The following is a 23,725-nucleotide window of genomic DNA, read 5'->3' as shown; positions in this document are numbered from 1 at the left end:
TATTTTTTATTTATTGATAGTTATTTTATCGTACACTGCTGGTCCATGAGTACGATTTTCTTTTCATGTGCAAGCATGTAAATTACAAATAAAGTGAACCTTGAATAAACACTGCGTGTGAGCGCTCTGGAACATGACGCACAAAGTGCTCCTCCGCTCAATAAACCGCTTTGGCAGCACCGGACGAGTCGTTTTGCTTCGTGTGTGGACACGGGCCCTTAGGCAGCATCGCACGGGTCGTTTCGGGTCATCTTCAGCGCTGGCTGTTGTCTTGTTCCTCGGCGCTCCGTTATCCTTTCATCCCGGGCCTCACATGTCTTGGGCGTCAGGGGGTGATGCGGGGACGCAGCTGCATCATCCTCCGGCCCCTTTGGCCCCAGAAGCCCTTCTCCTGGGACAATGGAAGCCTCGACGCAGCTGAGTCCCATCATGCATCACGTACCATCACTGTGTGCTGCCGTGCTAGAGAAAAAGTCCCTCTTGTCAACACTAAGTGGCTGGTGCCGGGGTTTGGCAAAACAATATGGTCTTCACGCACACTTAACTTTGTTTATAATAATAAAAGATCATGCATGAATGCAATGATTTCAAGACGGCTAATCTCATTGAGACCTGAGGTCACAGACAGCAGCGAGAATCACACAAAGTTCCAGACCAGACGGGACATTCTATATTTAAGAGAGAGAGACGAGACAAAAACAAATTATAAAGTGTGCTAAAAATGCTAACGATATTTAAAACCGCTGAGACGCTTCAAAGGGACTACGTTGTGAAATCGCAGGAACACTTTAACACTTATTTGTGTTTGTACTGACTGACAGTGGTGTCAAGTAACTAAGTGCATTTATTCAATTACTGTACTTAAGTACAATTTTAAGGTACTTTTCCTTTACTGGAGTGTTTCCAATTGTCTATGCTTTTACTTCTACTCCACTACATCTCAGAGGCAAATATTGTACTTTTACTCCACTACAATTATTTGAAAACTTTACTTACTAGTTACTTTGCAGATATAAAGTATTACATTCTAAAACATACATTAACCACTTTAGCTCTATTTTATACCTAGGCTATTTGAAAATAGCCGATCTACAAGCTCACAACGTGTTGTGAACTGGTAGATCTGCTATTTTCAAACATTTTACTACTTTTACTTTTGGTACTTTAAGTACATTTTTATACCAACACTTTTTTTTTTTTTGCACTTCAATTTTATTTACATTTTCATACATTCTGTAATCACATTGTGGAAATACGGGCATACAAAAAAAATAAAAACAGTTTTGTACATTTTTTATTCTGGACTTTTACTTGTAACAGAGTACTTCTACATTGCAGTATTGATACTTTTACTTAAGTAAAACATTCGAGTACTTTTTCCACCACTGACTGAATGACTGACTGACGGACTGGATAATATTGGATGCTACAGTGCTCTGTGTCGCTAAGCCCCCAGCTATCTCAGCTTGCAGGTCATTGGGTTGATGGTTCAAGTAGGGTCAGACCGAGTCACTCACAAACACCACATGACTGCTGCAGTCCTGGCTGACCACAGCGTGATTACTTTTTCATCTATTTCCGGGACCGTGCATCTTAATGAACATTTCAATCAATACACATGATTTTATGTTTATATGCCGGATTTAGCTAGATGCTCATTACCAGCCGTAGTCCCACATACAAATACACCACAGTGACAACACAACAAATAGCGAAAAAAAAACTGTCTACAAATAAACAATACAAATACCATACCTAATTTAAGCCTAACTGACAACTGGCTAAACCTATTTTGACACATCTAAGATTTAAAATGAGTCAATGGTCACATGCTTGAGACATTTTTAGCAATTGTTGTATTTGTGTTTTAGAACTAAATCTAAAAACAAGGTGGGGCTTTCCCATAGAGCAGTGGTTCTCAACCAGTGGTCCGGGGACCACCAGTGGTCCTTGAGGAGTTTCCATTTTACGCTCTCAAGAGTTAAATTATAAACATCTGCATTACTTCATTTACAAGAAGTCACACAATTAGAGAATGTAGAAGAATTGTTATTTTGACAAAATCTTATCCAACGATAACAAAATATTCTTTAATAACTTCTTAAGTTTTGGATCTGACAGTCTAAATCTCATCAAACGGTGGTCCGTTGCTCGAACGCTGAATAAATAACGGACGTTGATATGTAACCACTGTCTTTTTTTAATTTGATTTGATTTATTTGAAAAGAAAAACCACATGGTTACAGCAGTTCGAGGATTACACAAGAAAGTCCTGAGACTTAATTCCGTTGAGGTCCTCTCACATTTAACAGCCAATACAAGTTACAATACATTACAGTACAAAACACATGACATTAAATATACAGTACATACATACGAACAAGTGCTCCCTTATCTTTCCCTAGTCCACTGACTCTCTATAGGGGAACCTTTTCAAATAGACCTGCTTTTGTCTGCCGCTTAAAAGACCTCAGATTGGTTGTCAGTTTCACACTGGTTTGGGGGTTGTTCCACTGTGTGGCTCCAATGTAAGTAAATGATTCCCTGCCCACTTTACTTTTAAAAGCCGGATGGCTCACATCTGCTGTCCCAGAGTGACATCGTAGGCTTCCCCTGATGGAGAGGACATTCTGTCCGAAAGCGGTCTGCCTATACGGTGGAGCTCACAGTCCTCCTCTGGTGTCTGACCTACTGCCACGTCCAGTGTCTCTCTTCCTGTGGATAAACTCCTCCCCCATTGGAGGAGGAGCTAGTCCATGTAGGCACTTTACAGACAAAGCAGTGATGTGGTACACATGTTACAGTATCACTCTACATGAGATGAGGGGGTCCCCAAACCATTGCAGGGACCACCATAGCCTCTGGCTGCGAACCCCCGTATTTTCAAAATAGCTTTTAAAGAAATGAAAATAGCTGATCTATATGTATGCATGTATGAATACGTATGTACGTACCAGTATGCATGTATCATATCGTCTCTGTCGGGTGGAAACCTCATATGTCCAACACTGTTACTTTTCAGGATTCAAAAACAGCAAAAGTAGCAGATCTACAGGCTCAAAAGGCGTCGCTTCGCGCGGCGTTTCGAGCTTGTAGATCTGCTACTTTTGATGCCTTTGTGTGACGTGTGAAGTAGGGCGTTAATTTATGAAAAAACACGGAAACCTCTGCCTGACAGCAACTGTGTCAGTCGTGTGTGTGTGTGTGTGTGTGTGTGTGTGTGTGTGTGTGTGTGTGTGTGTGTGCGTGTGTGCATTATTGCCCTTTGCCCCTGTATATTTGTGGCATATATTTGACCTTGACCCCCACCCTTCTGCCCCCATCAGTCCGAGTCCAAGCTGTTCAATGATGTGGAGAAGGACGACACCTCCCCCACAGACAAGCTGGACCGCAAGGAGTCTCTGAAGGTACCCTAGTCACATCTCCTCCCCATGTCACATACACAGTGAAATGACTGGGTCCATTTGGTTACAGCTGTAAACTCTCAGATTTACAAGTGTACTTTGCATGATGTCAAATAAATTGCTGTATATATTCTGTATGTATCTGTATTTGGCCGCAGACCCCCATCTGAAAATATTTTGTGCCAGGGACCTCCAGTAGCTAAGAGTTAAAAATGTTCGCTTAAAAATATACATATACAAATATAATAATACATATACATATACATGTTTATACATATATATTATATATATAAAGATTTGCACAGATTTTCAAAAATAGTAGATCTGCAAGCTCTATATCTGCTACTTTTGAATAGCCAAAGTATAAGGTTAAGTGGTTACAATGATTTTGACGCTATATTAACACATTTTGCTGGTGTTTTACTTTGTTTGACGTTCAAATTAATGTGGTTTCAATTTGATTCAGTTTGATTAGCTTTTTTGTTTTAGTTGTTTTGTATCTTCTTTTTGAATTGTATTCAAAATTATATATATATATATTTTTTTTTAAAGAAAGGTTGTGACAACAACCCAAACCACTCCTGCACAAAATCTCCTTTGACTATACTCCCCCCTAGTGGTGGTGCTTGGTAGGCCTGCCAGGCTGAGAGTGATGATTCATGAAGGTGTATGTGTGCGTCATGCCACAGGTCCAGAAGCAGAACTACCGTACGGAGAAGAAGCGGGCAGCCAAAGAGTTATTTACTGCCCTGAAGGACCCCACTGTTATCATCATGTCCAACTGGCTAAAGGTATACAGTACAGTATTAACATGGTAACATCATGAAACAAAAGACGTTTATTTCCACTATCACATTGATTAGAAGTTCTCAGTTGTAATGAATGGTTTCAGTCATTTGGATTCCAGAATCTTTCCCTTGGCATTATTTTATTTTCCATGTTTGAAACCTTGTAAATAGGTGACCGTATTTTAAACTTATACGCGTCTGGCTTCAGATCCGTGGCTCTCTAAAGAGCTGGACCAAGCTGTGGTGTGCCCTGAGGCCTGGGGTTCTCCTGATCTACAAGAGCCCCAAGTCAGACCACTGGGTGGGCACCATTCTGCTGAACGCCTGCAAGCTGATCGAGAGGCCCTCTAAGAAGGACGGCTTCTGTTTCAAGCTCTACCACCCGCTCAACAAGTCCATCTGGACTGTCAAGGTCAGTAGTCCCCTTAGGCCTCTCACAATTCGCCCTACTTGGTCATACTACAGCGTCACACAAAAGCATCAAAGGTGGCAGATCTACAAGCTCAAAACGCAACGCATTTTGAAGTTTAATCCTGAAAAATGTGAAGTTGAATTTTTAAGTTTAATCCTGAAAGTTTTTAAGTTTAATCCTGAAAAGTAACAGTTTTGGACAGGTTTTCACCCGACAGAGAGTACGAATTATGACAATCGCAATTATTCTTGCAATAACCTTAATTGTTTCCATTCATCTGTATACATTTTCAAAAGTAGTTGTGAGCTTGTAGATCAGCTATTTCCGCTAGTTAAAACAAAATTCTTAGTACTTTTAATAAATGTATATGGCCTGTTTTAGCCATAATACATTTATTTATTTTTGATTAGATTTTTGTCTACAAAGCTTAAAAGGAAAAAACGGAAATTTGATTAAATCGTTGATCACAATTATTTGTGTGACAATTAATCGTTAAGTAAAATTCCATGATCATGACAACCCTAAGCCCTACTGCCTGTAACGAATACAAACATTAAAGACTCTCATGATCATATTGAGTCGGACTTGGAAGTGATCTCACTGGCAACCTAAATGACTCTTGACAGGAGCTGTAGTAGTTAATTATTATTATTTTTTATTTTCTTCGCCACCAGGGTCCCAAAGGTGAGAATGTGGGCTCCATCACTCAGCCTCTGCCCAGCAACTACCTAATCTTCAGAGCGGCGTCCAAGTTGGACGGCCGGTGCTGGATGGACGCCCTGGAGCTGGCTCTGAGCTGCTCAAGCCTCTACAAACTCACCCCCAGGAGAGAGGGAGACATGAGCACCGCCTCGCTCAGCGACACCGACCTGCTGCAGTGAGTAGACAATCTGGGAACCCATTCAGTAAAAAAAAGAAGGGATTTTTCCCCCCCTTTTTGTTTTTGCCTCTGGGGGCACCACCTCCTTTTTTGTGTAGAAACAGGAACTTGGTTTGGCTCCTCCCCTTTCATAGCCCACTTCCTCTCAGGTGTTTCTGTGTTTATTCCTACTAACAGCAACACTACGTGATTAGGGCAGTGGTGCTGAGAGATTCTGCTGTTAGCAGAATCTGTCTTGAGAGTATAGTTAGTTAATTTTTTGTTGTTGACCAATCGGCAAGATAAATGCTTGCCAATAGCTTTCTTCACAAAATAATGTGTTCATAATGGTGTCTACTAACACCTCTCAATTTGTTCCAACCCAACTCCCATGGGAAACTTCGTGGCAGCCATCAAAGTTGGTGTACCCGGAGGGCCTGGGCAAAAAAACTGGACATTTTTAAATTGGCCAGTATGAACTTGTGGGATGTCTAACCCTAACCCTAACTTGTGGGATATCTAATCTAACCTAACCCCTAACCCTAACCCAATCTCAGGGCTGACGCTCTAGCCACAAGGCCACTGAGCTGGTAGCTCGCACAAAGAGGCTGGATAATCCTGACCTTCACAGCATGGATGCTGTCTAAAGAGGGGCAACAAATCTCTAGACTGAGTTCACTGACACTGATGTCTTTTGTCTTGCAACCCGATGGTACCATCAGCTATGCAAGCACACCTACGCTCAGATCACCTGTATCAATTATTAGCATAAATACTAATGCTAATAGCGTCCAATAATTAGCTATTTATGCACATTTCGCAAACTAAACACAACAGTAGAAAATGGTGATATCTTTATTTGGCTTTCTAAGAACCCCAATAATCAAAATATACCACTCAACAAAGATAAATAAGTGACAATTACGGGCACCACAATTTAATGGATAGACCCCCTAAAAAGTAGGCGTGGCCGATTTTATGGCCAGGAGTCATTTTGTACTAAAAACTAATGGTTGGAATGGATTCAGGACCCCCAAAAACCCATAATTAGACATCCCACAAGTTCATATTGGCCAATTGTCTCATGTTATAGTGGGTTGGAACAACTTGAGAGGCATTAGTAGACACCTTTATGAACACATTTGTGTAGAAAGCTATTGGTAAGCATTTATTTTGCAGATTGGTCAAAAATGTGGTTAACTTTCCCTAACTAGTAGCACAAACATAGCCTGGAATCCAGACTGACTCGCTTCCAAATGTTCAGCGTTTGAATTGTTTCACACTCATGCTTCTCAGTCTTCTTTTGTTGTGAATGAGGTGTGTGGGCGAATGCATGTCAAACAGCTCCATTCATAAGCACATTAGAGAGAAATACAATACATGTGTCAATACATCACTGGTTCTCAAACGCTTTTGTGCCAAGGACCCCCAAAATTGATATGTATTTGGCTACAGACCCCCCCCATCTGACTTGTGTTTGTGCCAGGGCCCCCTAAAAGAGAATATTTGTGTAAAAAAATATCTTAATTATTCAAAATGTTCCAAACATTTATGAGATTTTTAAAAAATCTAAAAATAGCAGATGTACAAGCTCGCAGCTGTGAGCTTGGGGGTCCCCGGACCCCACTTTGAGAACCACTGCACTAACGTCGCAGCGTTTGGATTGTTTCCCTCACGCTTCTCAGTCTTAATTCTTTGTTGTGAATGAGGTGTGTGGGAGAGAATGCATGGCAATCAGCTCCATTCATAAGCTTATTAGAGGGAAATACAGTGTCTAATACATGACATACCGTACCCCAGCCTAGATCTGGAGTGAATCTCGGGCATATCCTATCCTCTAGTGTGATCCTAATTTCAACAAAACAATGTATTGATCGTTCAAGCAAGAGTGTTTTTCATGGCGTTTTTAGAGCAGTCAGACAGTACGACTACTAAGTTTATACCACAGGGGGAGAGAGAGTGTGGGCCAGGAGAACGAGTTTGACGTCATTGAAAAAGCAAGGCAAGAAGTATTCGTTGCTGTCGGGGCAGAAACCTCTTATCTCCGTTATTTAACTTTTATTTTTTTCATGAATTAACACCATACTTGATCATACTACAATGTCACACAAAAGCATCAAAAGTAGCAGATCCACAAGCTCGAAACGTGGCGCGAAGCGACACGTTTCAAGCTTGTCGATCTGCTACTTTTGATGCTTTTGAATTTGAATCCTGAAAAGTAACAGTTTTGGACATATGAGGTTTCCACCCGACAGAGAAGTATTGACGTACGACTGAACGCCCCCTCCTACACAGAGCTGCCTGTAGTACATCACAGCCTGCCAAACAGCTCTGCCCCACGGGCCTTATAATCCACCTCCTCCCAAATGGGTTTGAAAGAAAAATGTGAAAATGTAGGAGTCATTCATAGTTATTTTGCTAAACATTGTTATGTGTTTCTGTCGGACATTGCCATGCCAATGACGGCCACCTCCCACAAGTGGGGTAAATATCATATATCAAATATCATATCATCAAAGTACAGTACTTGACCTTGTGTGCTTCCTAAATGGATTGAGTTGCTGCCATGTGATTGGCTGATTAGAAATAGATAAGATAATGTGCGTTTGGAAAGTGGCCTGTGAGTGTGTATCGTTGATGCTAGACATTTACGATACACGTCTATAGGTCAATATTATACCAAGGACCAAGTCAATACAGTTTGTACAACTAGCAAACTTCCTCCACTCGTAATGTCGTCACTGTGCAATTCCTTTCTGTTACCTTTTTAAAACTATTTATTTACATGTCAACAGATGTCTCGGATGTCAAAAATGGTCTTGAAATTTGAATCTGGAAAAGTGTGGAATTTAAAAAAATCTAGTTTGCCTTGAAAAAAAAGGATGAATAAAATCAAATTTTGTCCAATCTGTATGATTAATACAATATAACTACAAAATTGTTAACTTTGAACACTTTGGTGGTTATTTTGTCTCCCTGCCCTTCTATTGAGACATTTAGAGCGTGTCAAAGGTCATGTCTCACCTAGACACACAGGCTCTAGTAGCTCAATGGTAAAAATGTCAGCACTGGAAACCGGGTCCAAATCCGGGGTAGAAGAGGAAAGTTACATAGTGCAGCTTTAATTATTAAAGTGGCTCATTTAATCACATGTTATTTAGCTTGGAGAGAAATTTGTTAAAAAAACGTAACAATGTGAACAGTTGTAAAAAAATAAATAAATACACATTTTGAATGGGCCGTCCAGAACTATCACAGACTAGATGGCCATGAAATGTCATTTAAATGTAATTTAGGACCGGGACCTTGTGTACTGTAACTACAGTCAGTTACATTATCGGGACGGGACACTGTAACCCAAAACTCATTCTGAATGCCCCGTCAGCTGTGGTTACATGAGCCACTTAATTCAATTAATCCCATTGACGATTCATTTAGATGTTGGCTGAACAAAACGATCCGCATGATAAAGACGTGACATGATTTCTGACATGCATAAACAAGACATCCATTTTATGAGATTAGTGACCTGCCTAGTAATGTTATTAAATGCCTGGGAGAAGGCCAGGCCAGGATGAACTTGACCGCAAGTGCCGGATCTAAACCTTGAACCATACCACAGGGTCAAACCTTTTTCATGTCAAGGACCCCCAAATTGATTTATATATTTGGCCACGGACCCCCATCTGAAAAGGTTTTGTGCCAGGGACCCCCAGAAGAGAAGATGTATGTAAAAGCTTGCAGTGAGCTTGTAGATCTGATATTTTTGAATAGCCTACATATAAATGAATAAAGTGGTTACAATGATTGTGATGCTATGTTAACTACTTTTGCTGGGGACCCCCTGGAACCCCCCCCCCCCCCCCCCCCCAATCATGATAATATACTGTAGGTAAAAATGTAAATCATAGTAATTACAGTACAAAGTCTCGACTAAATTGATATGATCGGGAATAAAGAGATGTGTAAACAGAGCTGTGTCACATTAGAAAACTAGTGTGCAAAAAACAGGATAATTGTGCGTTTGCTGTTATACATGTAAGCATAACTTGGTATGAAGCTTTTTGGAACATTTGCAATATTTCAAGGTTTAGCTGTCTGTCATTCATTCATTCATTCATGCATTCATTGCAAATTCATCAGTGGATCTAAACTTTGTCCAGTTCAATATTTCCGGTTACTTCTCATTTATACCTACTTCCAATTATTAAAAGCATTTTAATGAGCCTTATATGTATGTGTTTATTTAATGTGCATTTGTGTGTGCTAACAAAGACTTGCATTATGGCACTGCTTACACACTCTACCATGCACAAAGACATGCCTTATTGGGTCTATTTTGCCACAAGTGCCTCGAAAAACCGGTTGCGTTTGGTCTCTGTTTATGTTCTCCATTACACATCCCTGTTGTCCCCACCCCTCCATCTCCTCCTCCTCCTCCTCCTCCTCCCTCCAGTCAAACCCATCCTTCCCTCCTCTCTGCCGGCCAATCGGAGCTGCCTGTCTGAGTCAGCTGACTCGGAGAGGAGCACGACGATTGAGCAGCATAGAAATCTTTTACACCACCCAGAAAGAGACAGCAGACACACTGCCACACACACACACACACACACACACACACACACACACACACACACACACACACACACACACACACACACACACACACACACACACACACACACACCCACACACACACACTGGTACAATCAAGTGGCTGCTGTGTGCGCACGCACACACACACACACACACACACACACACACACACACACACACACACACACACACACACACACACACACACACACACACACAGGAACATGCACAAATTGAGGAAGCAGGAATGGTGTTGAGAGGGAAGCAAATCTGCACGTTTCAGTCGCTACATCCTGAATGGAGATATATATATACACACACACATACAGTACATTACATAGAAATACATACATACACGTCACATACACACTGTCCATAAATGGTAAATGACTGGGCTTGGTTAAAGGACAGGCAGGAACAGACAGACTGTTGCGTGTGTTTGGATTTTTAAATAGACCTGTCGGAGGTGGTGCGTTTTTGAGACGAGGGGAAGGCTTATTATCTGTGCTGTATGTTTGTCAGGTAAGAGACGTTTTCTCTCCAGTGTTAATAATTTACTGTTGTTGCACAGCCAATCGTGCAGTCTGCAGGAATGGCATCTTGCAGATTCATTATTTATTCATTCATTCATCCATCCATGTAGCCATTTATTTTTTACATTTGCATCTAAAAACAAATTTTTGCAGTTTTTCCTAATTCCTGCCATCGTGTTCCTGATCAGATACAAGGGTTTCTGACATATTGTCTGTGTTCTCTGTGTGTTGTTAAAAATGATGTGTGTGTTGTCCGATACAGTGTGCATACAACGCTGTGAGTCTGTCTGTCTGTCTGTGTGAGTGTGCATGTACAGTATGTGTGTGTGTGTGTGCGTGTGTCCCCCAGTCACCACAGTACACAAAGCTCTACTGTGAGTCTTTTCCATTGGCTGGTAGATTGGATCCATGACGTTCCCCTTTAGCCCGGAGTCCTCATTTCCCCGTCAGTCTCACTGTCCCTCTGTGTCCTCTGTGTCCTCTGTCCTCCTCGTGGCCTTTTGGACACAATGCCACCGCATGCGTTGAATTCCCACTGTTTTCCTCTCTTGTTTGATTTGGTTGCTTGGAGACGGCTCAATGTATCAATAAGAATGATCAATCCGTTATCCGGTATCTGATAAAAATGTAATCCCAGAATTTTATTAGTTTTATTATGTGCGGGGACGTGCGTTTGTGCGTGGAAGTGCAAGTGTCTGCGTGTGCGTGCATGCCTGTTTGTGTGCGTGCGCTCATGCATGTCTCCGTGCACACAGTAAAGTCCTCAGTGTTAAATTCAAGGTCTATACATACCGCGAGCGTTTATTTCATCTGTGAAGCTGCTGTTTGTGTTATGAGGACCTCCACACATTAAAGCATGAGCCTAGGGGGCTGTCACCATTATGAAGTTTTGCTTGACGATTAATTCTCTCTCAAATTATTGCGATTAACTATTTAATTGTGTTTCTGTCATTGAACATTGGAACATTATGAATACAATTCAATTTATTTTTGGCGTTTAGGTCAAAATTACAATGCATGCAAAAGATAATTGCGAATAGGCGGTCATGTAATAATTGTGACAAGCCTAGAACCAGTATGTATGAAGCATCACCAAAATCATACGTTGATGCATTTTCGTATTGTTGATTTGCGTCACTCCTGGTGTGAAAGGACTGATGGATAAATTAACCACTTTAAACCCCATATGGTTGAGCGGAGTCCCTCAGGACTCTACCTGTATACTGTTTTCTGTTATTGTGGGGGACAGCTTTCGCAGGAAATAGCCGACACGTCGTGATCTTGTCAGTCTGCTATTTTCTGTGAAAGCTTTCCCCACAATACGGATGCTGGGGGTTTAAGTGGTTAACACTGAGGAATTAACATGGCCCCGTTACATGTAACCTTATTGTAGAGGCTTTTGAATACTTTATTAGTCAGAAATGTAAACAGCACGTTGACATTTTACACCACTTGTGCCCCACAAGTGGTGTAAAATGTCAACCATCATTGCCATAGCGATGTGACCAACAGGCACTTCAGGGTCAGCCCAGCGTGACGGCATTACTCATCACAAACAGACACACAATCAGTGAGCCCAGAGAGGTGTGAATGTCACAGTCGCACACACACACAAGGGACTTTAAAGTCCCTCAGCGCTTCAAGGCAGACACTTATCTGTTGTGGTACAAAATCATGTTTTTTGTTTTGTTGAATGTTTTTTTTTTTTTATGATTTTTTAAAAACGGACATTTAAGAGGCATTTATTGGATTTGTAACATCACATGCCGTCATTCATCTGTCTTTTATATCAATTATATATTCTTATCTCCATATTTTAACTTTTTGTGTTTTTTGATCAAGTAGGGCGTCAAAAAAAAGGGTTCACAGCCACAGATCTAAGCATTCCGTTTTTTTGTTTGTGTCTCGCCGCCTTTAGGTTGAATGACGCCGTGCTGCTGGGCATCAATCACCACATGGAGCATGACGGCTGCTCGGACAAATCGGAGCGTGAGGGCCAGGAGGACTGGGACGGCGTGGCCAATGAGAACGGTGCGAGGGTGACGGAGGAGAGCGACATGGACCAATCGGACGAGGCGCCGTCCCCGGGGCTGCACGCCACGGCCTACGTAGAGCAGGGGCCGGAGGAGATGGCGGAGGTGAGACAGCGGCGTGACGCCATGACCGTGTGATTTAGAAAGCCCATAAACGGGAAGTACCCTAACCCAGTATGAGTAGGCCTATAAGCAGTATTATGTATTCAAAGTTTGTCAGACCACACAATATGTTATAAACCACCCAGCCATATTGGAATGATTGAAAACATTTGTTAAGTATATACAATTTGGTTTCAAAGTCATGAAAAATCCAGGGGGGGGTCCCCAGCTAAATTTGTTAATATAGCATCATAATTATTTTAGCCACTTTATCCATGTATACGTTTGGCCATTTAAAAGTATTTTTGGAATAATTGTGAAGTTTTTCTTAACACAAATCTTCTCTTCTGGGGGTCCCTGGCACAAAACATCATCAAATGGGGGTCCGCGGCCAAATATATATCAATTTGGGGGTCCTTGGCACAAAAACGTTTGAGAACTACTGCCTTAAAAGGTTGAGAACCACTGCTCTACAATGATGCAGTGTCATAAGATACGGGTCATGCTTTTATTCACGGTGAAAAGGAAGGGCACGAAAAAGTCTGACAGCTGCTGCCCTAATAGTCGCCATCATAGCCTTAGCTTAGCTTCCGTCTGTGTGTGTTTGTCCCGTATCCCTAGGCTGGCGAGGCGTCCCAGACGGAGACGGTATCGGAGGAGAACAAGGGCCTGATCTGGACCCTGCTGAAGCAGCTGCGGCCGGGCATGGACCTGTCCAAGGTGGTGCTGCCCACCTTCATCCTGGAGCCACGCTCCTTCCTGGACAAGCTGTCCGACTACTACTACCACGCCGACCTGCTCTCCCAGTCAGTAGCACTCAGGATCTATAGGGCTGTACTGTCACAATCATGACTGTTTTACTTGGCGATTTGATTGTCAGGGATTCCGGTTATTAGCGTTTTAATTGTGTTTTTGGCATTGGACGTTGGAACATTTAAATGTATTCTATCTATTCTGCTTGCCTTTTAGGCTTTGTAAACAAAAATTGGATACATACTGATAATGATAACGACAAAGAAAACATTATTGTCCATTAAATTTAACATGAAATAGAAATTTGCCTTTGGCACACTGGCATCCAGTATACAAACAGTAAAAACACAACTAATACATAAAATACACAAATGCAATAAAATAACGTAAATATACAAAGAAATGAAGCACAATGTACCCATAATCAAAATAAATAATGTATTATGGCGAAAATAGGCCATATTATTTGTACATTTTATACTTAACACATTGAGTGGCTTTGAGAAGCTGTGCGTTATGTGCCATAAACGGTCCGGACCGTTTTTGGCCCATTTTGAAAAAATATATTTTTCCCACGTGAGGCGCTCTAACGGAACTTTGGGATCATCCAAGGAGTCTCTAAGAAGAAGAGGCCGGATTTGGATCCATGTCAAAAATGCTTCCAGTCGGCCGCTCCAATGTTAACTCCTTGACTAAAAGCTTAATATCTCCATTTCTTTTTAACGTGGTGGAAGTGAGACGTTTTCGATCGGCGATCACTCTGCAATGGAGGATCGCATTAGAAATATTATTGTTCCAGGCGTTAGTCGGGACCCTCCGCCGTCTCGCACGCACGCTTTGTTTACATGCACTTCTGCGTCGGGGCAGCACGAAACGTGTCAACGTAAGTGGATGGAAGATATGCTGGCACTAGATGTACCCTATTTTAATAAACCTCTGGCACACAATGTGTTAAATGTTTTTATTAAACATAGCAGAAAAATAGACATCTGCTATTCCCTCAGTTTTTGACAATCCTGGTGTTGAGTAGTTAATTACACCAGGATTTACTAATCCATTCAGACAACTACACTCGATATGGGTGAATTTGTTTCCCTGTAATGGAAATGTGTTATTGATTATGTGTCTTTATTTTCCTCCATCTCAGAGCTGCACTGGAGGAGAGCGCGTACGGTCGGATCAAGCAGGTGTTGAGATGGTACCTGTCCGGTTTCTACAAGAAGCCCAAGGTCATTCATTAGTCTTATTTTCATTTTAGACGTGGATATTTGTGTAGGGCTTACTTCGTGGTTTTTCTTTGTGTGTGGGTGATTGGGGGGGCAGGAGAGAAGATTATATTTTAATATATTTTCAAAAATAGCCAATGTACAAGCTCACAGCGCATCACTGACACGCTGCGAGCTTGTAGATCTGCTGTTTTTGAATTACTACAGGGGTACCGCCAAATCTTTGCGTTATTGGAACTCTTAAAACATTTTTTAAATGTCTGAAAATACATCAACATGAATCCAACATATTATTTTTCAAAGGTAATGTATAAACAAACAAAAAACATGACAGTGCTGTCAAACAAATCTCCTAGAGTTACGGGGAGTCCTTGAAGTTATAAAGTTTGTGAAAGACTGTTCTAGAGTAATGCCTAATTTAGACACCATGGCTATGGCTTATAAATTGAACTTAAGTTGTATGTGCTGTCCCACTCCCTACTTCCTCTGTCCTTTGTAAGCTGATGTAACACTGAGTAACTGTGGACCCAGTCACACCACAGAAGGTTTGAAACAGATATGACTGGTTTAACTGGTTCTTCATTGGAGCAAAAAAAGTAGGTCGGAGAGGCTTATTCTCAGTATTATCCTAGAACACGGGACTCTATCCCGTGACAATGCACTAGAAAAGGGGTCTTCAATGTTTTTCAGGCCAAGGACCCCTTAGCTGAGAGAGAGATGAAGCAGGGACCCCCACTATATTGTATAAGATTGTGTTTAAATTAAACTTTTCCATTGATAGCTTCATAGACTTGTTTGCGTTGTATTGGATTCATGTTAATGTGTACTTTCAAACCCTTAATACTTGGAAAACTTGCTGAAAATAGCAGAGCTTGTAGATCTGCTATTTTCTGTTAATGTTCCCCTCAGAAAAGGGATGCTAGGGTTCAAGTGGTTAAAGGACGACTTCACCCACTTTCAACATATCTTCATATATCTGGTCCTCACTAATGCTCATAAAATGGTACCATAATATGGTACCATTTCTGTCTAGTTCAGAAATCCACCAACCACTGACATAATCGGAATCCAAGCTAATAGAAACTGGAGGCTTTCTCTTCCTGGAAAGTTAGCATGCTATAATGGAAGCCATTGTTCTCGCGCTTATACAAATAAAAAATAAGATGTTTGAGAAAAAAACCTGCCTAACGATGATGTCACTGATAGGCAGGTTTCTGACGTGTCCACAGCCCTCCTATGAGACACAGACCGAGTAGAAAAAAATCGTACCATTTTATCATGAACATTAGTGAGGGCCATTTATAGGAAGATAGTTTGAAAATGGCGGAAGTCGTCCTTTAATGTAAAACAAAAAAGTTCCTATCACACAAAGTCAAGATTTGGCGGTGCCCCTGTAGAAACTCTGAGGGCCCCCTAGGGGTCCCAAATTCCTCTTGAAGACCCCTGCCCTGCACTAGACCCCCTGGGAGATGGATTGCTGAGGTGGAGCACAACACCTTCCATCAGCTCCCTGTACTTAAATACGCCGATTTGGCGGTTCCCGGGATCGAACCCAAAACCTTGTGCTCGAAAGGCAAGCGTTCTACCTGACTGAGCTACCTGGGGACACAAATGGACTGCTGTAAAGCCTGATATATACTTTGTTGCACGCCGGTGTCGTCTCACTACAGCACTGCGACGCATTGTATATCGTCTCTATCGGGTGGAAACCTCATACATCCTAAACTGTTACTTTTCATGATTCAAGTTCAAAAGTATCAGATCTACAAGCTCAAAACACTGCGCCGCGTTTGGAGCTTGCGGATCTGCTACTTTTGATGCTTCTGTGTGACGCTGTAGTATGATCAAGTAGGGCTATAATTTACAAAAAAAACACAACGTTAAAATATTCCCAACAGCAACGATATGTTGGGTGTGCGGATACAGAATTAACATGTCATCCTTAATGTTGTTATTGTTGCAGGGTCTCAAGAAGCCTTATAATCCAATCTTGGGAGAGACGTTTCGCTGCTGCTGGCTTCATCCTCAAACTAACAGTTGTACCTTCTACATTGCAGAACAGGTTCGACTTGTCTCGTAGCCATCGCATGCACGCACGCACGCACACACACAGATGCATGCCTGTAGTATCTCATCACAACCCTATTCATATACTGCAGATCAGTGGTTCTCAAACTTTTGTTTCTATGAGCCACAATTCTCTCTCTCTCTCTCTCTCACTTGTCCTACCAGGTGTCCCACCATCCGCCCATCTCTGCCTTCTACATCTGCAATAAGAAGGATGGTTTCTGCATCAGTGGCAGTATCCTGGCCAAGTCCAAGTTCTATGGTATGCTGCTCAGAACTATCTTTTCGAAAAGAGGGATAAATGGGAAACTACGGGTACATGTACAGTATTTACCCAGTGAATGTCATGTGTACTGGGTGTTTTTGAATGTTTTGGGGAATTTGCTGTTTAAAGAAATCTACAGAGAAATGTGTCAAACTACATCCTGCATAGTAAATACTACAGCCCTGCTGGGCTTGAAGGCCATGCAAATGGCCAGTTTGTTTAAAGAAGGGGGGACACCTGTGTGTGTTTGTGTGTGAGAGAGAGAGAGAAATACTGACTTTTGAAAAACTAGTTGGATCTAATGGGATTTGGTTCACTGTGCTCATTTAATTAGGCGTGTTCATAGATAGCCTACTGTAACTATGGTCAGAGGATCAACAGGCCATTCAATAACAACAGGCATACAGCCATGTTACAAGCAGCACATTGAATTCAATGGAATCGTTGGTTAAACATCATTGTATAGTTAAGAAAAGGATGGACGTTTGAATTCTTAATTCAACCTTTGCTCAAAGGACTATATTCGGCTGGATTTTAGTTTTTTATACAAAGCCACACTTTAGAATGCATAAAAAAAACCTGCAACGGCCTAGACCGTGGCGTCGCGGTCTAGGCACCCTGGTTGAAAATCCTTAATAGCAGTGTGCCGCGGGTTCGCGTCCCGTTCCCGTCGGCCTTTCCTGCATGTCTTCCCCCCATTTCTCTCCCCATTCTTCCTGTCAGACTACTTTCCCTGTCCCTCTTCAATGAAAAATAATAAAAATCTACCACAAACAAATCTTTAAAAAAAAAAAAAAAACCTGCAACAATAACGTAACTTTTCACAAAGAATAACGGTGATATTTTGTGTGTTATCTCAAGCAAGTTTTCAATCTGAAGATCGACTGGTCAGCTTTATCGCAGTGTTCCTACATTCATTCTTGCAGTTGCATTAAATGCACTGATGCGATATGATCAGTGCATTGACAGTAGGGTGCATTGCACCCTTGTTAAATCCCATTAGCCTTGCTCACGGATTTAGCAGAACACCGTCCACAGTGTTGTGTGCCAAACACTCTGGCCTGAAACATCGATTTGTTTTCCATTGTTTTTCATTTCCGCTGGTACTGCCTCAACGAAACAGGGACTTCTGTTTCGTCATTACTGCCGACCGCAACGAAGGGCTTTGTGTGTAATTGTTGTGAGTGTTTGTCACAGGAGGGCAGTAGTAGTCTTATCCTTGTTGTCGGTCAGAAACCTCTTATCTCCATATTCTAACTTTTTGTGTTTTTTCGTAAATTAACGAAATTACGAAATTAATTGGGCATTCATTAATGGGTAAAAAAAAAGAAAAAGATATGTAGATGGCGGTTTCTGCCTGACAGTAATGATATTCACTGATAATACACCCTTTTCACTGCAATACTAGGGTAATGCATCCTGTAACATGTGTTACCAGTGACACAAATTATGGTTGTGTTCCAGTCCGGTCAAACAGAGTCAGGGACGGGAGCTCACTGTGAAAGCTCTGCATCAAATGGATCAGAGCCTTAATTACTATCATTGGTAACACCTGTACAGGATGTGATGTCCTGCTATTTATGTCAATATGGCTGCCGTGAACAGAAACCCTGCCTTTAACATCCTGTTTTTTCCCCTGTCCTCCGATTGAAGGTAACTCTCTGTCAGCCATCTTGGATGGGAGAGCAAAGCTGCTGTTGCTGAACAGGGATGAGGAATACATCATCACTATGCCTTACGCCCATTGCAAAGGTAACGGATTCTCAGGTTAATATAATGTTCACTATTATAGTCAACATTATATTCACATTTATTATAGCGTAATGAAAGTTAACCACTTATGCCCTTTATATAGTTTGACTGATTTATTGAATACTTTGTTGGTTACAATTAAAAGTTACACAATTAAATTGTTAATCGCAATTACAGTAGACAATTAATCGTCAGGGATCCACTTTGCTCAGTAGTGCTCAGTAGTGCTATAGTGACCAGATGGCAGTGCTAACGCTACACCCTCCATCCATGTCCAGGTATCTTGTACGGTACAATGAGCCTTGAAATGGGAGGGAAGATCACAATCGAGTGCGAGAAAACCAAGTGTGCGGCAGAGCTGGAGTTCAAACTGAAGGTAAACCTAATATACAAGATAGTGTGACTGAACTGTTATTTCATTTTCATTTCGTTTTCATCTCTAACCTTTATCCATGCTCGAGGGGCTCTGACGTTAACCTAATTTACATTGATGTTGAGTTACAATATAAAAACAGCAAACATCAATAAGACAAACACAGACAGGAAGACATAAACAAAACTAAATCTAATACTGGTATTTAGGCCAGGTGCTGATAATCAATACAGGAATCAAGCAAAAGGTTAAAAACCAAACTAGCTGTAGCCATGCCATCTTAACTACACCTCAGCTGGGAAAAAATCCCCTGAAGAGGTGGGTTTTGAGTGAGGTTTTAAAGGGGGGGGGCAGCGTCTTTGATATGGTTGGGGACTGTATTTCAGAGGGAGGGGTCAGCAACAGAGAAAGCCCTGTCCCCCCAGGTACAGTACTTTGCCTGGGGGACCTCAAGGAGGTTGGCAAGAGCTTGTTTATCGTATTCAATTAATCTCTCTGTAAATCTAAAAATTATTAGAACACCTAGAGGGAATAAAACACAGACATTACTCTTGTGTAGCCAGACGATTGGAGATCTCCGCCTACCAATCTTCTGGGGGAAATGTAAATTCGATGCTGGTGGTGCTAAACATGGGAGAAAACCACCGCTAGCAACACCTACACCCACTGCTCTGAAAAACAATCCTGGGAACAACCTAAAAGTGTTTGCATTGGTTCTGCAGTACTGTTTGTTTTAAAATGTTTTTTTCCACCCCAGTTCTAGCCCCCTACTTTGCATTTAGATGATGTATCAGTAGGCAGTCAATCTGGGAACCCATCGTCAAAACAATTGAAAAAACAGCGCCCTCTGCTGTTTTTTACCTGAATCTGTTCTTGAGAGATGAGTAGGCAGTTATCTCTGGTCACCTGGCTATGTGGTGTGAGACTACTCAGTCAGACACCGCTGATAGGGACGTCATTATTATCAACGAGTAGGGCTGTTAAATGATTACATTTCCTCCCCTACCCTAGAGAAAATAACCCTCAAAATAACTCCAGAATAAAACCTACCTTGGAGAAAATAACCACTAAAATAACCTCAGAATAGGGCTATAGAAGCCGTTTTAGTCTCTTTTTTTGGTTTTTGTTTAGTCCACTGTGAGATGAAGGTGTTAATCTTAATGGGCGTTCTTCTCCTCACAGCCCTTCCTTGGAGGTGCCTGCTCTTTGAACCAGATCTCTGGGAAGATCCACATGGGAGAGGAGCTAATGGCTACCGTGGATGGACACTGGGTGAGCGCAGCGGGACTCCCTACATGTCATCGTTGCTGTCGGGCAGAAACCTCTTATCTCCATATATAAACGTTTTGTGTTTTCTCGTAAACAAATGCCCTACCTGATCATACAGTGTCGCACAAAAGCATGAAAAGTAGCAGATTCGCGAGCTCGAACCACGGTGCGAAGCAACGTGTTTTGAGCTTGTGGATCTGCTGCTTTTGCTGTTTTTGAATTTGAATCCTGAAAATTAACAGTTTTGGACATATGAGGTTTCCACCCAACAGAGACGATATTCCCCTTCCGTCCTTGTTCTGCTATTCTGCTCTGTCTTCCTGTGTTTTGTTGCGCCTTACGGTTCTTCCCTCAGGCTTTCACTGTCATTGACTCTGTCTTGCAATGATTGATTTCTGTTTTTGTGGAGGTGCTAACATTTCTAGAGTTTCCCTTATGAATGGTACAGGCCACGACGACCCTCGCCAGGCCATCAAAATCCCTCTTTATGACATAAATAATGCCATATAATACCCTTTCATACAGAAATCAATAATCATGTATGCTTGGGAGCCTATTTTATGTAATAAATACAGATTATTAACCCATTCAATTCGGGAACGCATACTGTGTGTCATTTTAGTTTTTTTTTTAGCTTTAACCATTATTTTATACTTTGGGCTCTTCAAAAATAGCAGATATACAAGCTCATAGTGAGTGCCAAGTTATGAGCCTGTAGATCTGCATTTTTTTTCTGTGGAAAAATCGTGAAACTTTGTGCAAATCTTTCAATCAAAAATGTTTTTTTTTCTCCTTCAACTTATGTTGCTGTAATATCAGTGGTTCTCAAACTTTTTTCATGACAAGGACCTCCCAAAATGTATTTGTCCGCGGACCCCCCCCCCCCCTCTCAAAATATTTTGTTCCAGGGAACAAAGATTTGAGTTAAAAATGTATATATATATTCAAAGATTTGCACACAATTTCACGATTTAAAAAAATCAGATCTACAAGCTCATAGCTTGTATATCCACTATTTTTGAGATGCGTACCCGGATTGAATGGGTTAACTCTCCTTGTGATCAGTGTGTTGTCTGTTGTGAATATACAGAGTGCCGTTGCAGACAGCGTGCTGCAGGCTCCCACCATGGCATTATGTCATCCTGCATGCTGCGTCTGTTTTAGGCCTGAGAACAATTGTTGTGGAAACACAAACAGTCTCTCCCTGACGGGTGGAAACCTCATAATTATGTCCAAAGCTGTTACTTTTCAGGATTCAAATTCAAAAATAGCAAAAGTAGCAGATCTACAGTACAAGCTCAGAATGCGGCGCATGCTACTTTTGATACCTTTGTGTGACACTGTAGTATGATCACGTAGGGGTGTTAATTTACAGAAAAAAAGAAGAAATTATGGAGATAAGAGGCAGTGACTATATTTTGCCAATTTGTTGATAAGTTTATACCCCATTCACACAGTAACTCAATGGTAATTGCCCCACATAGCAATACCCCAAGACAAATTCCATAGTTGTTTTTGTTGATGTGTTTGTTTTGTTTCTCTCCAGGACGGCGAGGTGTTCATCAGTGAGAAGAAGACAGGGCAGCAGGAGGCCCTGTGGAACCCCACGCCGGAGGTCCGAAACGGCCGCCTCAAGAGACAGGTGGTCCTGCTGGAGCAGCAGGGCGAGTTTGAGTCTGAGAGGTACTAGACTAGGGCTGTCATGATCGGGACATTTTAACTTGGCGATTCATTGTCACACAAATAATTGCAATTAGTGATTTAATTGTGCTTTTGGCATTGAACATTGGAACAACATAAATTACATTTCTGTTTGGCTTTTAGGTTTCGTAAACAAAGGCTGCACAGGGCAGATGTTAAAAATGATATTTTTATTTTATACAGCAAAGCAAGAAAATGAATTCCCAACATATTGTTTTGGGGTGTTTTCTGGTTTCAGTTCATTCAACCTCCTCTGGTGTGTTGGCTAGTGAGGCGCGTCCTAGCGAGACATGACAGAATGGGTTTCATTTGGTGCCGGCCTGCGCACGCATACTGGTTCTTATCAGTGTGACGTCGTCTGTTAAGGGGTCTATTATAACCTCAACCAGGAGTTAATGAAGGCAGAATATCAGAAAAGAGCCCCAAATGTTGTTATATATTTTGGGTCTTCTCCTTACATTGTACAGGATCTTCTCAGGAGTACAATAAGAGGAAAGTTCATTCAACCAATGATTTTGTGATGGAGAATTTTCAGACTTTGGGCATATCAGGCAAAAGAAAACTGTACTCTTGTTTAACATTGTTAGTCGTGAGATTTTATTTAGCTTTAATCCATGTTTACGCGGGGACCCTGTGCTGTCCTTCCCAGACTCTGGCAGCATGTGACCAGAGCCATCTCGGACCGGGACCAGAACCAGGCCACCCAGGAGAAGTTTGTCCTGGAGGAGGCTCAGAGGAGAGAGGCCAAGGAGAGAGGAGACAAGCCCTACGACTCACGCCTCTTCCACTTACACCCCGTCACCTCCGAGTGGACCTACAAGCACATAGAGTATGTATGGACGGACGCACTCGCACACCATGCACCATTCACACACATTTCACAGACATATACACAGCTTACGAGTCCATTTGGTTCCATTTGTACACTCTCAGAGTTAAGGGGAGCCGTGGTCCCTGTGGTAATACTACATACCAAACCGTGAGTCCTCGATATAAAAATGTTTGTGAACCACTGGTATACACTACAAATCTTGTTGGTTAGTTGTTTAGTTGTAGTTAGTTAGTTAGGTAATTAGTTAGTTAGTTAGTTCATTCGAATTTCAAATAACCCTCAAAACATGTAGAAATATTTGAGGACAACCCACGTGTGTGGCAGTCATAGCTGTATAATAAATCAAACCATTGTACATCTCACAATGACATTGTATAAAATAAAATACAATTTAATAACTGGACAAAATATTATCTTCCTTTATGCTTAAAGAACTTTGCATTTTTATTTCCATTGCAAATCACAGAAAGCCTGTGATTTCAACTCGTGCTCCTTTCAGTCATGTGATCAGGGGGTTTTCCCTGGTGCCCTTAAACGAGGGAGAGAGACGAGTCTGTGTTGTGAAGGCGTGTTCAAGAAGCTTAGACTATGGTTTAAATAGGATTGTGTTGTCTGTGTGCAGCACGCAACCGTGGGACCCAGAGACCTGCCTGGTTCAGTACGAGAAAGATGGAGTGGTCCACACCCAGGAGAAGTCACGACACAGGCGACACAACGGCCTCTCATACAGTCACCCCTGGTCCAGCAAACAGAAGGTCTC

The 23,725-nt window shown here is 41.7% G+C and overlaps 1 protein-coding gene across 1 annotated transcript in view; it reads left to right on the top strand.

The window, feature by feature from the left end:
- The window catches only part of osbpl5 (oxysterol binding protein-like 5), a 107,309-nt gene that overhangs the window by 77,644 nt on the left and 5,940 nt on the right, over window positions 1-23,725 (top strand). The window contains exons 5-19 of the mRNA XM_084060924.1: window positions 3,327-3,407; window positions 4,094-4,195; window positions 4,401-4,604; window positions 5,279-5,481; window positions 12,511-12,730; window positions 13,349-13,533; window positions 14,628-14,709; window positions 16,670-16,768; window positions 16,939-17,035; window positions 18,692-18,790; window positions 19,069-19,166; window positions 20,346-20,435; window positions 21,979-22,115; window positions 22,783-22,962; window positions 23,588-23,720. Of these exons, the coding sequence (XP_083917050.1) occupies window positions 3,327-3,407; window positions 4,094-4,195; window positions 4,401-4,604; window positions 5,279-5,481; window positions 12,511-12,730; window positions 13,349-13,533; window positions 14,628-14,709; window positions 16,670-16,768; window positions 16,939-17,035; window positions 18,692-18,790; window positions 19,069-19,166; window positions 20,346-20,435; window positions 21,979-22,115; window positions 22,783-22,962; window positions 23,588-23,720 (2,010 nt within the window). The remainder of the gene's footprint in view (window positions 1-3,326; window positions 3,408-4,093; window positions 4,196-4,400; window positions 4,605-5,278; window positions 5,482-12,510; window positions 12,731-13,348; window positions 13,534-14,627; window positions 14,710-16,669; window positions 16,769-16,938; window positions 17,036-18,691; window positions 18,791-19,068; window positions 19,167-20,345; window positions 20,436-21,978; window positions 22,116-22,782; window positions 22,963-23,587; window positions 23,721-23,725) is intronic.

Source organism: Gymnoscopelus microlampas (assembly GCF_963454915.1).
Source record: "Gymnoscopelus microlampas genome assembly, chromosome: 6".
Taxonomy (NCBI): domain Eukaryota; kingdom Metazoa; phylum Chordata; class Actinopteri; order Myctophiformes; family Myctophidae; genus Gymnoscopelus; species Gymnoscopelus microlampas.
The sequence above is the reverse complement of the archived record's forward strand: the minus strand, read 5'-3'. Positions and strand labels throughout refer to the sequence as shown.